Below are 17,439 nucleotides of genomic sequence, written 5' to 3' on the forward strand. Positions count from 1 at the left end.
GTCACATACCTACACAAATTGAAATTTAATGTATTAATCGACATAGTGAATTTCAGAACCATTTCTTATTACTCATTAATATAGCATTTGTAATCTTTGCAAATCAGGATATTTTGAAATCTAGCATATGAAAATAGACTCATTTTGGTAGACAAAAGGGGAAAAAAAACTGAAGCAATGCGAAAATCTGGTGCTTCTCTTCATATAAACCAATCCGCTTCCATATTTTATTCTCAAAGCTTAATTGAACAAGCTGAAGTTAGATGCTGATTGGCTACTAAGCACAGCTGCACCAGATTCCAAGTGCTCCAGTTTTAGTAAATCTTCCCCAAAGATTTAAAAAAAAAAATTGCTATAGAATAGTCCCCAAGCCCCAATGAATATTTTTCCTGTCAGTTGATATCTACCTATTTTATGGATGGGAGTACTAAAAATGATTTAACATGCCATTTACTCTATAGAGAGGAACATATAGAGGTCTCTGAACCATTGTGCACTCATACCTGTGGAACATATTTAAAAATTGTTGGCCACTTCTACTCTACAACAACCTCCTTGAACAATGTCTGTCGTCAGGATTGAGTCTACCAAACAAAATTGTTACAATGATAGTCGTATTTACAAAAGGGTTGAGGGAACTCCTCTATCTCCATGTCAATTTGTAAAGGCTTCATATTTACAATAGAATGTCTTTAAAGAAAATCTAAAAGTTTTTTTTCCATTGTTTGTAATATGTGATCAATTTAATATTAGTCTTGTATTTGCTTTTTATATATTTTTTTCTTTGATGGATATACAAGGACATTATTCCTAATTAATAATGCAGCAGTGTGTCTGTCCTTCATTCTCAAACCAAAAAGCAAAAGTCAGATTAGACTGCTGGAAAACAATATACTGTACTCTCAATCCGATTTATCATGTACTTGATTCTGCCTTGGCGGTCATTCAGCAAGGATGCCAGTAGGAGTTGTTTATACATAGAGAAGGTTCTACTTAATATTTATTTTTTGCTCAGAAACTGCGTCCAGTACAGTTTTACTTTACCAATGCAAAATGTGTACTTATTGAAAACAAACTATAATATACATTAGAGTAATACTGTATTTGTATGAAAGATCTTGGGTTACTTAAGAATGCATTAATAAAACTCACAGGCTTTATATAGGTTCACCCGCATGAAAAGAGACATTTTTTTCATTATGGTCTTGCCCTGGGAACCTGTAAGTGTCACTACTGCACAATGTACACTAATCATTTTTATTTGAACCAAACATGTATCCTACTAAAAGCAGAAGTATGTAGTGCAATTTCGACCCAACGATTTGAAGCAGTCAAGTGGGACATACAAAATGTCTTCCAGTTGTTACACGAGTTATCTCAACAGAAAGGGGGGGGTGGTTCTTTTTGAACTAGGGAGCAGTAATAGCTAGGGGATCAATGATAAAGCAGAGTTTCCTCCATAGCGACACAAATGGGATTATAAGAAAGGTAGTAGCCAATATGGTTTAGCAGTTTTATCTACAGGGTAGTTATGTAACTGTCTTTGCTCCTGATGAACCATGCTCCAAATGGCCTCTTCCAAGTTGTCCTGGGCATGGTACGCTTAACCATTTCTGGGCATGATATAGAGCAATCACACTACACAAATTAACCAGACCAAGAGTGTGAACGGTGTCCAGGTATGGTTAAAACTACCAGTACGAGTACACCCTTAGTCATCACAAAAATGCAAGGTCACTGTACAAAGCATGGTAAACTATGTGGTGTCAGTTGCTTCTAAAATGATAATTTTGCAGATTTCACTATTGAAATTGTGATGACTCAGTGTTTAGTATCATCTAGTTCACAGATGTAATAATGTAAGCATACTCAAGAACACTTCCTTATCCACTTCAGTTCCGGAAGGTTCACCCCCCTTTATGATCGGGGCCATTTTTGCGATACGGCACTGCGTTACTTTAACTGACAGTTGACCGGTCGTGCGAGACTGTACACCAAAATCTATGTCCTTTTTTCACCTATTGCATTTTTTTATTTTGTACGCTAGAAACAAAGAATGACTAACAATTTTGAAAAAAAAAATGATATTTTTTACTTTCTGCTCTAAATCACATCCAATAGAAAAAAATTAAAACAATCTAATTTCTTCATCAATTTAGGCTCAGACATGGTTTGGTAAAACTGTGTCCAGTGTGAGCACACCCTAAGAGCACTGAAAGAAACCCTCTTGGTTTCAGACTTTTATTGTAACAATAAAGGAAAGCTCCAAACAAAAAAGTTCCAGATGGCTGCACTCCAAATCACAAAAAACATTCCTTTATTGAAATAGCATGTATTAAAAACACTGCAGATGTACAGACATGGGACGGAAGAGAGGTTAACGCGTTTCACACGTATGGACGCTCCACGCTTCCATTATGAAACTGTCCCTTTATTACCCAAGAACCATAAAGCTGGCCATAGATGATGTGATTTTCTTTCCTGCATAGGATGGGGGAATCCTTTCCATGGAGTTATTGCATTCCCCCAGCATGGGGTGGGGGTTAGGTCATGCAGGGAGTCATCCCTCCCGGGAGAACATACAGTGATTATTGCTATAATCACATGAAAAATCTATCGATAGATAGATCGCCTTGGAGACAACCAGCCTGCCCACACATGGTTTGAATCTCGGCCAGTCCCTGCTGAACCAGCCAAAATTTGAACCGTCAATGGCTGGCCTAAATCAGAGAATCAAATTGGTCATCATGGGGATCTGCTTTAATGCAAAAGGCCCTAAAATGGCCCACAGGACAGCTACAGATTTTGCTAAAGGTTTTGTTAATTGAACGCATTGAATGCAACAAATGGATATGTCTATACTAACTAATACCAACTAGCTGTTATTAATATTACTAACCCAACAATTGTTTTTTCTACCCACTTATCGCTTTATAAGAACATCCTAGATGAAACCATAACAAAATATGTGACGGTCAAAATAACAATGTCCAATGTAACCATCAAAACTTTGAGCAGTATCAGGAAAGAGTCAAACAAGCCTAAAATGTGGAGATATTACAGTACTGCGTTTTCCAAACTTCCATGGTCCATAATTCTACTGAGCAAAAGGGTTAAGTCTTGTGGTTGCATTAATCCTCTACATGGAACAGATGTATTTTAAAGGAAATCTGTACAGAGAGTCTGCCACTGATGGCCTAATGAAAACACTTGTTTCCTGGATGTTATTGGATCTAGCATTTTCTGAGTCACTAACATTAAGCACACCATCAGCAGGTTAAGCAGAAACTCCTGATCGGCATGCTGGTTGCCAAACAATGATTTAAAAATTGTTAAACCCACTAGATCAGCATGATTCCAGGGAACTAGAATTTTTAGAAGGAGAGGTGGGCAATAGCCTATACATTTATCCAAATGGTTTTGTTTCATTTGAATGTAAACTCACTATGGTCATTTAATGTGGATTCCTTTACCCCCTACATGCCCTGCTTAATTCAGGTATACATTTTAGACTTGCTTTAAGAGTTGCCCACTGGAGTTAACCTATCAAAGTACACTGTAGTCAAAGCATCTAAAACCGATTGGAAAAGGGAGAGTAGTTTCCAAGGCTTCAGGCAATCGCTTGGGTGGTATTACTAAGTTTACTAGCTTTATTGTCTTAAAAAAAATAGAAGACAGCATTCCCTTTTCACCACGTTAAAGGGGTTGTAAAGGTTTGTTTTTTATTTTCTAAATAGGTTCCTTGAAGCTAGTGCATTGTTGGTTCACTTACCTTTTCCTTTGATTTCCCTTCTTAGGCCCAGATTCTCAAAAAAACGCCTATCTTTAGGCGGGCGTAGCGTATCTCAGATACACTACGCCGTTGTAACTTAGAGCGGCAGGTCCCGTATTCAGAAACATCTTCCGCTCTAAGTTACGGCGGCATAGTATATCTGATACGGCGGTAGGGGGCGTGTTGTATGTAAATGTTTTGTGACCCCACGTAAATTACGCTTTTATCGAACGGCGCATGCGCGCGCATGCTCAGTATCACGTCGAATTTTCAAATTAAAATGCGCCCGCTCAATGCCTAGTCGACGTGAACGTAACTTACGTCCAGCCCCATTCACGGACGACTTACGCAAACAACGTGAAAAATTTGACGCTGTTCCGACATCCATATCTAACATTCGTACGCCTCATCTAAGCCTCATAGAGCAGGGGTAACTTTACGCCCAAAAAAGCCTTACGTAAACGACGTAAAAAAATGCGCCGGGCGCATGTACGTTTAAGAATCGGCGTATCTAGCTCATTACCATATTCAACGCGTAAATCGATGGAAGCGCCACCTAGCGGCCAGCGTAAATATGAAACTTAGATACGACGGCGTAAGAGACTTACGCCGGTCGGATCTAAGACAAATCTATGCGTAACTGATTCTAAGAATCAGGCACATAGATACGACGCCTCACACTCAGAGATACGCCGGCGTAACTCCTTTGAGAATCTGGGCCTAAATGTTTTTTTTCTTTGTCTGAATTTCTCACTTCCTGTTCCTCCTCAGTAAGCTGTTTTGGCTAACTGACCCCCAGCCAGAACGGCTCAGATGATGGTGGCAAGTTTACTGATGAGAAACAGGAAGTGAGAAATTCAGACAAAGAAAAAAAAACATTTAGAAGGGAAATCGAAGGAAAAGGTAAGTGAACCAACAATGCACTAGCTTAAAGGAACCTATTTAGAAAATAAAAAAACTAACCTTCAACTGGCTACACATGTTAGACCCTGTCTGCACCTTAGTTAGATTGTATTTCATGGCTATCAGAGTATGTGAGGGCCAATTTTTTTATATAATGTGGGATGATTCAAGTATGTGAATTTACTGGAACTCTTCTTCATCCGATTATAATTATGGTGTTACTGTACTCTATAATTAAATATGTTACTGCACAATCTTTTACCATCAAAATTATTAGTAGTCTTATGTTTAGTTTTGCAATAAAATTTTAAGAGGAAATAAATATAATGTTTATACTGTGTGTGATGAAATTTGTATTTCAAAGAAATGATTATTTCCAATAATTATAACATGTGCTAAAAAATGGCCATTCCTGAATATATATACTGTATTTATGGGAGGGGAATGCACACTAATTAGATCCATATTACCTTGTTGCCATTAGAAAGATACTCTTATGCTACCAGAATGGTGTCATTTATTGCAAGTAATGTTGTGCAAAAACGAATGTGTTAAATAAAATAGTAATCCATTTAATGGGAACTACACACACACAACTGAAATATACATTTTTACATTTCTCTTGACCATCCAAACTGATCCCCTAAAGGATTTTATCAAGTTCACCCACCTTTTGGTCCTTACTATTACAAGACACATACAGTATAACACACTCACTCATACACACTCAAGTTGGCAGTAAATGACCATGTCCTTTGTTATTTAAAGCAAAGGTTCATTGAGGTCTCAGAATTTGTTTTTTTAGGTACCATTTTGTTGGTTGTAATATAATTGTATCTCTCCTTTTGGAGAAATGGCACTCCGGAACATAGACTGCAGTACAATGATGAATTGACGATTGAAAACCCAGGACAATCAAACATTACCTTGGATACAACAGATCTGACACACTTAACACCTTTGGTCCCAGAAAACAATACAACGACCCTAGTAAACCAAGAACAATAGCAGATTGAAAGTTGGACTCCAAAAACAGTCATTTGTAGTTCTAAGTGGCACACTGACACTTACCGTGTTTCCCCCGAAAATAAGACCGGGTCTTATATTAATTTTGTCTACAAAAAAACACACTAGGGCTTATTTTCGGGGTAGGGCTTATTTATTTACGGTATGTAAAATGATAATCTTAAAGTAGTTTTGACCATAAAAAAATCCTGTTAATTTTAAAGCACAATGCTTGTGCTGTGTCATTTACCCCTCTCTACAGTATGTTCTAAAAATCCTGGAATAAAACAATAAAATGTTTTTTTTTTTTTAAAGTTCCTGTGTCCCCTGTGTTCTTTCTCTCCCCGTGTCAGGTCAGGAGTACATTTTCAACATAGTTTTAAAAACATCTTGGCTAAAGTCCTTTTATAAAATGGACTACATACATTTTAAAATGATCACACTGGTATAAGGTGCAGTGTGTCTCCCATTATCTCATGGAAAATACTGCACATATATCGCACACTTGATCTGCTCTTCTCTGTGCTGAGATCCCTGCTGTCAGCCCGCTCCGTGCATTGAAGAGGGAGGGGCCACGAACATCAGCTGGGAGGAGAAGAGAAGGGGGAAGACACGAGACAGGGGCTGCAGATGTCAGCGAGGAGGAAAGAAGGAAACCTCCGGCGGGTCAGCAGCGGCTGCTAATAAAGTATTTTATAATACGGTACAGTCACAAGGGGAGACACACTGCACTCCATACAGTACGATCGTCCTACAAAACAGACCACAGGTTTTTCATTTACTTTACTAGGGCTTATTTTTGGGGTAGGGCTTATATTGCCGCCCTCCCCAATAATCATGCTAGGTCTTATATTCGGGGTAGGGTTTATTTTTCGGGGAAACACGGTAGGTAGCACATACATGGAGCAAATTTCTTTCCTGAAACATGAGGATCTAGAAAAATAACAGGTTGACAACTAAGGGTCTCAGAACAATGACATACTAATATTTCGGGATTCCAGAACAGTATTCTAACAATATTTAGGGTCCAAGGGAAGTGGCACGCTTAGACTTCAGCTACCAGATCAATGGTTCATCAACACCTAGGACTCCAGAACAATGCCATTCTGGCACTTTTTTTTATCTAACAACTGTGTTATACTCATGACATGACATGTCCCTATACAGTGACACATTAACATGTGGGTATCCTGTACAGTGCCACACTGACAACTGGCAATCCTGTACAATGGCACACTTATACTGGTGATCGGTGTACATTGGCACATTAATACAGGGGATGGTTGTAAAATGGCAAACTGATATGTGTGCAATGTATAATGCCACTTGGAGTTCCTGGACAATGCCACACTGACATTTGGGGCCCCTGTACAATGGCACACTAGCACTTGGGGTTATTGTACATTGACACACCGACACTAGCAGTCCCTGCTTGGGGACCCTGTACAATTACACATTGATACTTGGGGTTCTTGTACAATGGCTTGGGGTGTCTGTATGAAAACACCACAACACTTGGGATCCCTGATCTATAAAATCCTGATATTTGGAGTCCCTATATAATGGCACACTGACACTTTGAATCTCTGTACAATGGGAAAACACTTGGGATCTCATAACATTGGAACACCAATATTTAGGGTCCTAGGACAATGGTCGAATGATACTTGGGCTACCATTTCAATGGTACATCAACCCTTAGGGTTCCAGAACAATGCCATGATGACATTTTGGACCCAAAGTTAGTGTCTCAGGATAACTCACTGTCACTTGGGATCCCTGTACAGTGACACACTGACACTTGGCAATCCCTTATAATGGTAGGCTGACACTTTGGGTCATTGCACAATGCCACTTTGACACTTATGGTTTCTGTACAATGGCACAGAGACACTTGGGGGCCCCTTCACAAGAACACACTGACCTTTGAGGTCCAAGAAATATGACACACTGATACGTGGGGTCCTTGCATAATAACACACTCACTGTTTGGGTCCCAATTATATACTGACACTTGGGGTCCCAGTACAATGGCGCATTGACACTTGGGTTCCCAAAATTTTAACATACAGACACATGAGATCTCAGAACAATGATACACTCACAATTGGGATTAGTACAATGACACCTGTGTCCTAAATCAATGCATGGAATCACACTGCCTTACAGAAAGAGACCTGTGCAATGTTCTGCATTAGAATGGCAAACTGTTACGCTACAATTAATATGAATTAAAGTGAAGGAATAAGTCTAACAACTATGTTTTCTGTACAGTAAGAGTGCATTTAAGAGCTTTAACATAAATGTATGAAACAGAAAACAAACAAACATTCTCTTTTCTCTCCTATACAACAGAGACATTCTAGTAAACTAAAAGGCATATGAAAATAATTACTTCCTTTTATCATTTATTAACATGGTAGCAGCTCAGATATGTGGCAAATGATGCCTACCAATGGCATGTCAGCTTTGTGCAGTCTATTTTGGGCTAGATATTGAAAGCTGATATCTGACGAGCCAGTGTAGAATTGCACATATAGGAGTATTTTTACCAAGTTATTGACTAAAAATTATAGTCCATAAATCATTGTATTTGTAACCACCTTTTTACAACTGCAGAAAATACAGTCCTTAGGGCTTCCAGACAATTAAAAGGGTTAAAATAAAAGCAAAACAATAGCAGTATAGTATATAGTAGTTCTATGAGTAAACATAAATTTAGGTCCAATTATGTTATATGACTCTTTCATAGCATTTAACGTTCAATCAAGTATAAGGGTTAGGTGTTAATACCACCCCTAAAGCTTGTTCATTCAAAGTCTGTAATGGCTAGTGTAATGTAGTTTAAGGCACAACAAACAAAAATGTTACTTGCGCCTTACGCAAGGGACTGCATTAGTTATAAATATTGTTATCCAATTTAGAAACTCAGGGGTGGGACATTAGGCTACATCCTAAAGCTTCTATAATGTGGCAAAATTAACAGAACGCAAAAAGAGTCAATGGGAAGAAATAAAGGGATTATGGGAAAAAGCATTACTGGAAATGTATGTAATGGTTGCTATTATTTGCTGTTGTCCTAACACCTTCTAAAAGATAAGCAAAGTCCTTTGAGAATGTAAAAGTAATCTTGTAGTTACTTAAGACAAGTACAAAGGTACAATTTTTGAAACTAGTATCACTGCAGTCAGAGAAGAATCCACATAAGATTTCCCATCTGTGTTTCATAAAGCTGATACCGGTCCCTTAGTTTATGTACACAACAGGGCATAATAAATATACCACAATTTCCTCTTGAATCTGTGTAATAGTAATATGCTCACTTGATATTTGGACACACATACAGACCCCTCTCCCCCCTCCCCATACACTTATATACACATACACAGAATGTAGTGGTACTCTTTAGTGGGACATTGTCCTACTTCTCACATCTTAATTCCAGTCCTCAATCCCAGCTGGGGTGCTCCCCTTTGGGGGAGATGCAGCCTTGCTTCATCACCCTAAAATCAGTTGCATCAACTGCTGGGGAAGCAGGAAGCCATGAACAGGTAGAGGTTTCCGGTGAAGTCTACCAGTGCCACAGGAGAACATTGTCTCTTGGTCCTTCTACATCTACATCTAGAAAACTAAGGCTTTGTCCAGTATAGCTCCAGATGAGTTGGGTACAATAAGAACCTGCATCTTCCAGGTTGGCTGTTCAGTGGCAGTTTACACAATGGCATCCAGTTGCTCTATCAGAAAGTGGTGAATCAACTCAAACGTAGATCGGTCCTTTATGTCCCTACTCCAGCATTTCATCATCAGGTCAAAGATGGGGGTGGGGCACAGGGGCGTCTGGGAGAGATAGATCTAGGGTACAAATCAATAAAAATTTATATGAATACAAAGAGCCAGGTACTATACCAGAACCATGTTATACTTGGATATTAGTTGGGTGCTACTTATGGTTCTCATAACTTCTTAAAGTAAACCTTTTCTTAAACTGTACACACTGTATACCCAAAATCTTTTCTTTTCAGTTTTATAGAGAAGCAAAGTGGTAAAAAAAAAGCCAGTACATTTTTTTGGTCTATGTTCTAGTGGGGAGAATTCCTTACTGGAGACACATGTGAAAATCACTTCTTAAACCGTTGTTATCAGAACAGATGTCCTCACTGAAAGATTTACCATCCCCTCTGATTCTGGTGACAGCTCTAAAATTTAAAATCTAAATTTTGTATTAATTTTTTGTCTCGTGGAAATGGTCATCAAGACAATTAGAAAGGGCGGATCTACATAGGGATAAGGAAAAAAATAAAAACTTGATGGGGGTTCTGATCCTCCCTGACTCTATCCAAAACTACATGTTTAGGCTGCATTCACACCTAAGCGACAGCCACGTTCGCGTGTAGCGGCAGATTTGCCGCGAGTACAAATGTTTCATTTTTTTTTTTTTCCTAAAGTATTCCCATTGCTGTCTATGGGAAAACGCGCCTGTCGCGTGAAAAAAAGGGTCCGGGACTTTTTTTCAGGCGACAGGCGTTGCGCGTCTATGAGATGTGAACCATCTCCATAGACGGCAATGGGAATTCTCCCCTCTAGCGGCAGAAGCGTCCCGCGTCGGGCGTTTTGTCGCTTAGGTGTGAATGCAGCCTTATGGCTATACATACACTTATAAATAGATGGTAATCAAGATAAACCCGCTGGCTGGAAGAAAACTAGGGACAATAGCTGCCGCTTTAAATATAGTGAATAATGTGAATAAATATAATGACTACTAAAACAAATCCAGTGTCAAAAATACTAAGCAGCGCATAAGTAAAATATGTGTATAACCCTCTCAAATACAGAGATAAATAAATAGTGAGTGAGTGAGTGAGTGAGTGAAAAACTTATATAGCGCTACACATGCGAACTGAATCGCCTCTGGGCGCTTGTTTGACCACTTCTCCCTTGAGTTCAGAAGAGGTGGGTTTTGATCTTTCTCCTAAAGGCCAAGTGATTCTCCTCCAACCGAATGGAGGTTGGCAAAGTGTTCCACAGTCGAGGGCCTTGGACAGCAAATCTTCTTTCTCCTTTGGACTTGTATCTGGTTTTGGGGATTTGGAGTAAATTTTGGTTGGAAGATCGCAGAGCGCGATTGGGGTTGTAGGCTTTTATTTTGTCGCATAGGTATTGGGGGCACGAGTCTGCTCTCACCCAGAGACTAGCTCTGTCAGTCAGACAGTTAGGCAGGCAGGTTTTCCTCCCCGGAGCTCCCAGTGCCAGAGCACAACCGCAGCATCCAGGGCCCAGGATTTAGGACAACAAATCTTGCCTCTCCTTTCTCCCTCCTCTCACAGGCCTTCACAGGCTCCCTGATACAGGTAAGGCCCGCCACCACCGCACCCCGATCCACCCTCCAGCCTCCTTCCCGGGGACGACTTGCGGCCGTCCTTCTCAGGATAAGTGTCAGGAGAGTTTAGTAGACCAGTACTGTGTGCCTACACAGAGGAGACCAAGACTGTATGCAGTGGAATAAAGGTGTTTATTTACAAATAAGTGAACAAAACATGTGGGACAACCAGTGCACAATAAACAGCAAACAGTATTCACAATCAAAGGGAGATACCGTATCCATAAACAAAGCCAGGCCGAGGTCATACACAGGGGAAGTCAGCAGATGGGTGAGGATGGGAACACAGCGGATCAGGGAGCGGATGGATGGATGGGCTGCAAGGTAGGAAATCCAAGGGAAGCAGGAATCAGGAAACAGGGAGGAAAGTCCAGGCAGGGATCAGGATCAAGGATCAGAATCAGGGTCCAGAAATCAGGGTCAGGATACAGGCTCAGGATCAAGGTAAATAGACAGATACCAGGGCGAGGACTGATTGCACACGCCGGGTATATATATGCTTGCTAATTGCGTTCAGGTCACACCTGAACGCAGGAAAGGCTTTATGCTCCACACTGCCAAGAATCCCCCGCTGGTGGACGCCAGTACTGCAGCCCAAGGATAACATAACACCACCAGGGAAGAACTCCCCCGACAGTCCAAGACTGTCGGGAGACACCTGGTGGTGGGCCACAGTACTGCACGCCAAATACCAGGCAGTAACACCAGCAGGGGGAACCTTCCCTAGACAATAAGCCGCGGTGTCCGCCCAAGGGGAACGGCTGGAAATGACCGGCCACACACCCCCCCTTACACCCCCATCGGGGGCATAGGACCCGCCAGGCACTTCCCCGCAACCCCCCCTGGACTATTTCGTTGAACGAACGTGGCGGCAGCACTTAGGCAAGTCCGCGGCTTCAGCCGAGGCCTAGTGCACCCCCACGTTTCCTGCGCTATTGCAACCTAACCACTCAACCTCTCCCCTTTTGCCCTCTACTACAGCCCCCAGCCCCCTCCAGGACTCATCTTAGTCCCCCAGGACCTCCACCGTTGCCCCATCGGTGCCCCAGGACTCCAGCCCCCGGCTCGGGCCTAGCCCCGGTCGGCGGCCATCTTGCTACACCCCAGATGCTGTAGACCCCCAGGCTCATAGCCCCTGGCTTGGGCCTGATTCTCAGCTGGTGGCCATCTTGGTACACCTAAACTTTGTCCCATATTCAGGCTTGAGTCTGAAAACCAGACTCTTTCCCCAGGGCTAGAACTACATTCCAGCAGCTACCGGCGCACATATCCTAGGAGTAGGACGTGTGGCCCATGGGATGTAGATAGGTAGGGCCCCCCAGCCTCCTGACATCAGGCTGTGTCTGAAGCAAGTCTCTTTCCCAGGGCTAGAACTACATTCCAGCAGCTACCGGCGCACGCTTCCTAGGAGTAGGACGTGTGGCCCATGGGATGTAGATAGGTAGGAACCCCGTCAATCCCCCCCGCCTACGTCGCCGCAGTCGAGTGGCCCCCCGCACCTCCCCATCAGGTACAAGCCTGTTACCCCCCCTGCTATCGGGTCCCCTACCGCTCTCTCCGGACTCAAGCCACAACACAATAACCACCAGTTGTTAACCCCCCGCCCCCCCCCCTTTTCGAGGTCACCACCTTTGCAGCATTTTGATCCAGGGCCACGTCCGATCGCCCCGCGGGGGTCAGGAAGGAATTTTTTTCCCCCGCCACGGCACATTGACTTAGCACGGACAGGGTTTTTTTCGCCTTCCTCTGGATCAAAAAAATCTGGGAGCTGGGATTCCGTGAATCATCACTCCCAGCACTACTGCAAAGCCCCTCCCCCTTATAGACATTCGGCCCCCAGTGCGTCAGTGACTATGACAAAACTGAGGTACTCGCCAGCAACTATTTGGGGACTAAAGCCATTGGCCTCAAAATTGCCGGCCAACACAAAAAAAGTCTTAAGGACTGAACGACTGTGGAGAATCGATCGACGATCGACAGTCAAACACTACACCTGCCTAGCCAAACCAAAGCCCATATCATGCGCTCTGGTCAATACAAGATCAGCAGTAAGACACCGAATAGAAATTCATGATCTTATCCTACAATGCGATTTAGACTGTCTATTACAGAAAGATGGCTCACCATTCTCGATGAACTGGTGCCAGAGAACTATCGCATAATAACAGAAAACAGAATAGGACAAAGAGGAGGAGGCCTGGCAGTGACCCATAAGAGTTCTCTCTCGATCACTAAACCAGTCCTTCAGAACACACTTCCATTCATGGAATCCCTCTCCCTACAACTTCAAACAAACCCACAGGAAACCGTCCATATCCTACTCTGCTACAGACCACCGGGTCCAAAATCGCAGCTTCTCACACCTTTGACAGAATTTATGTCCACTTATACACTAAACAGCAAACATTTTTTGCTGCTTGGGGATCTCAACCTTTGGGCCAACTCCTCACAGGATCCCGTGGCCGTCGCCTGAATTGACCACTTGGAAGGACTAGGTCTGCAGCAACTAGTATGTGGGCCCACACATGCTTCTGGGCACACCCTCGATCTTATTTTCAGACAAAATCAGGTAGTAAAAATTTTGGAAAATGAGTCGTTACCATTGACAGACCACCATGTAATCAAATTTATGATTACCAAAAATACCCCTATAACAAAAACGCCAAAACCAGTGACAATGCACTGGACCAGATCGCAGAAGAAGCTCCATTCAGAGCTCTTCAAAACAATACTAGGAAATAAAATAAAAACGATCCCTTCATATCAATCAGCCACTGAAATGGATGCCATAAACACAGCCCTACTGCAGTCAGCCGACTTGGTAGCGCCTAAACGTAAAACCTGTATCCGTAAAGACAACTCCAGCTGGTTTAACGACCAGCTATTGTCCCTTAAGCAAGAACGTAGAAGAGCGGAAGCAGCTTGGAGACGAAAACCGCGCCATCTACAACGAAACAACTAAGAAATACCACAAAGAAATTTTCCGAGCCAAAAAAAATTATTTCTCCGAAATCATCACCAATGCCCTAAACCGTCCTCGCGAACTCTTCGAGTTGGTTAGTCAGACCATGAACCCAGCCTGTCTTGAAGCTCCCAATTCTGATACCCAAGAATTTTGCAATGAATTATCGGACCATTTTGTGAACAAAATCGAAAGGATCCGTGTAAGCATTCTGCAAAACAGTATCCCCCTCAACCCCCTTAGCAGTCCCCAGCCCAATCAGCACAGGAATCAGGCCCAAGTAACAATGTTTACTCTAAAACCCGTCTCCCTGGATGCCACTAAAAATATCATCTGCACTCTGCAAAATAGCAAAGCGCCTAACGATATTATCCCCACCAAACTGCTGAAGCAATGTGCCGATATTTTGGCACCACCCATCAAGCAGTTGATAAACCAGTTATTCAGGGAAGGCATAGTGCCCTCCCTGTTGAAACAAGGGATAATCAAACCCATCTTAAAGAAACCCACCCTTGACCCCAAAGACCCTGAACATCATCGTCCCATAACAGGCCTGAACATTTTCTCCAAGGTAATGGAGAAAGTGGTGGTGCAACAGCATTTAGACACCCATAATTTGCTCGATACTTATCAATCGGGTTTCCGTCCAGGGTACGGGACGGAAACAGCATTGCTTAAAATATGCGATGATGCTCTTGAGGCCACAGACGAAGGAGAACATTGTCTTCTAGTACTGTTGGACCTTAGCGCAGCTTTTGATACGGTTGACAACAAACGATTGCTACTTCGGTTAGCTGAAGTAGCCAAAATCGCAGAATGTGACTTACCCTGGTTCTCCTCCTTTTTGGAAAACCGATCACAAGTAGTGAAACTGGGACCATTCACTTCTGAAAAACGCACGGTGTCATGCGGAGTCCCTCAAGGATCCCTTCTGTAGCTTCAAAAATGTATGTGAATACTATAAATCAATAAATAAATCAGAGATAGTTGCAAAAAAATTATATGAATACTATCAAGGATAAATGAAATGTAGAACCCGTGAGAAAAAAGTGTCACAAGTGATAAACATAAAGGGCCAGATTCTCAGAGACGGGCGCATCTTTAGTTAGGCGTAGCACATCTTACATGAGCTACGCCGACGTAACATTGAAAGGCAAGTACTGTATTCACAAAGCACTTGCTCCCATATGTACGCCGGCGTAACGTAAATGGGCCAGGGTAAGCCCGCGTAATTCAAAGTAGCAAGGCAGTGGGCGTGTTGTATTAAAATGAATCGTGACCCCATGTGAATGCATGGCCGAACGAACGGTGCATGCACGCGCATGCGCACGCATGCTCGGAATCACGTCGCAAATACTCCCTACGATACGACGTCACAATGCGTACGACTTGAAACCTCACTTACGCCCAGCCCCATTCACGTACGACTTACGTAAATGACGTCAAAGCCGAAGTCAGTTCTCGACGTCCATACCTTGCATGGGCTGCGCCACCTATTGAGGTGTTTTATCTTTACGCCGGCGTATGTCTTATGTAAACGGCGTATTTAGCTCATTTACATATTCGCCGCATAAATCAACGGAAGCGCCCCTTGCGGCCAGCGTAAATATGCACCCAAGATACGACGGCGTAGGAGACTTAAGTCGGTCGTATCTTGGCCAAATTCAGGCATATCTTGTTTCGCGTGCTTTGGCATAAAGGCATGAACAAGACCTCTCAAATAGATTTAACAGGCAATTTGTTCCAAACAGTGAAATCCAGATTGCTCCACATATAAATAATGGAAAAAGAGGGGTGCACAATAGTGTAATACCGAATGGTCAGTTTTAATAAAACACCACACACAAATCTTCAAAAGTTGCACTCACAAAAAAACTTTTAAAACAAGCAGTGTGTCACAGCAAACAAAGCATCCCCAATTTTCTCAACCGGTGAAACGATGGTTCATGGCGGACCCACAATCAGCTAGATGTATTCTCACCACTCAAACGCCCTGTATGGAATCTCTATTTCCTGGTTCAGATTAGTGCATCACACGTCTAAACGTCTCACGTTGGTTCAGATGCTCACTGTGTAACCACGCCCCGACATGTTTCGTCACGAGGGATGCTTTGTTTGCTGTGACAAACTGCTTGTTTTAAAAGTTTTTTGTGAGTGCAACTTTTGAAGATTTGTGCGTGGTGTTTTATTAAAACTGACCATTTGGTATTACACTATTGTGCACTCCTCTTTTTTCATTATTTATATGTGGAGCAATCAGATTTCACTGTTTGGAACAAATTGCCTGTTAAATCTATTTGAGAGGTCTTGTTCATGCCTTTATGCCAAAGCACGCGAGTGTTAGGCATATCGTTTTGGTGAGTGTTGAATTTAATGGGTGAAGGATTCACTGAACACTTTTGGTGTGGTGGAAGACTTGAAGATTCAAGGAATATACATCACTTATGAACTTTGGGCCAGATTCTCAGTGGAGATACGACGGCGTATCTCCAGATACGCCGTCGTATCTCTGCGTTGTGTCGTCATATCTATGCGCCTGATTCTTAGAATCAGTTACGCATAAATATCTATTAGATCCGACAGGTGCAAGTCTCTTACGCCGCCGGATCGTAACTGCATATTTACGCTGGCCGCTAGGGGCGTGTACGCTTATTTACGTGTCAAAATATGTAAATCAGCTAGATGCGCAAATTCACGAACATACGCCCGGTCGACGCAGTAAAGTTACGCCGTTTACGTTAGGCTCCTCCCGGTGTATAGTTACCCCTGCTATATGGTGGCGTAAGTGCGGCGTAACAATGTTAAGTATGGCCGTTGTTCCCGCAACGAAATTTGAAAATTTTACGTCGTTTGCGTAACTCGTCTGTGAATGGGGCTGGACGTAATTTACGTTCACGTCAAAACCAATACGTCCTTGCGGCGTATTAGGAGCAATGCACACTGGGAGATTTCCACGGATGGCACATGCGCCGTTCGTGAAAAACATCAATCACGTCGGGTCACAGAACATTTACATAAAACACGCCCCCCTGTTCCAAATTTGAATTAGGCGGGCTTAAGCCGGCCGATTTACGCTACGCCGCCGCAACTTACGGAGCAAGTGCTTCAAGAATACAGCACTTGTCCGTCTAAGTTGCGGAGGCGTAACGTAAATCGGATACGTTACGCCGCCGCAAAGATACGCCGCTGGACGAGAATCTGGCCCTTTATGTTTATCACTTGTGACACTTTTTTCTCACGGGTTCTACATTTCATTTATCCTTGATAGTATTCATATTCATTTTTTGCAACTATCTCTGATTTATTTATTGATTTATAGTATTCACATTAATATTTGAAGCTATTTATTTATCTCTGTATTTGAGAGGGTTATACACATATTTTACTTATGCGCTGCTTAGTATTTTTGACACTGGATTT

General features: G+C 42.5%; 1 protein-coding gene across 2 annotated transcripts in view; it reads right to left on the reverse strand.

Moving 5' to 3' along the window:
- Window positions 1-5,175: 5,175 nt before the first annotated feature.
- The window catches only part of LOC120914093 (discoidin domain-containing receptor 2-like), a 197,087-nt gene continuing 184,823 nt past the window's right edge, over window positions 5,176-17,439 (reverse strand). For both annotated transcript variants that reach the window (XM_040324573.1, XM_040324572.1), the window contains one exon: window positions 5,176-9,532. In XM_040324573.1, coding sequence (XP_040180507.1) covers window positions 9,392-9,532 — 141 coding nt within the window. In that variant the 3' untranslated portion in view covers window positions 5,176-9,391. The remainder of the gene's footprint in view (window positions 9,533-17,439) is intronic.

Source organism: Rana temporaria, chromosome 9, assembly GCF_905171775.1.
Source record: "Rana temporaria chromosome 9, aRanTem1.1, whole genome shotgun sequence".
In the NCBI taxonomy this organism is placed as follows: Eukaryota; Metazoa; Chordata; class Amphibia; order Anura; family Ranidae; genus Rana; species Rana temporaria.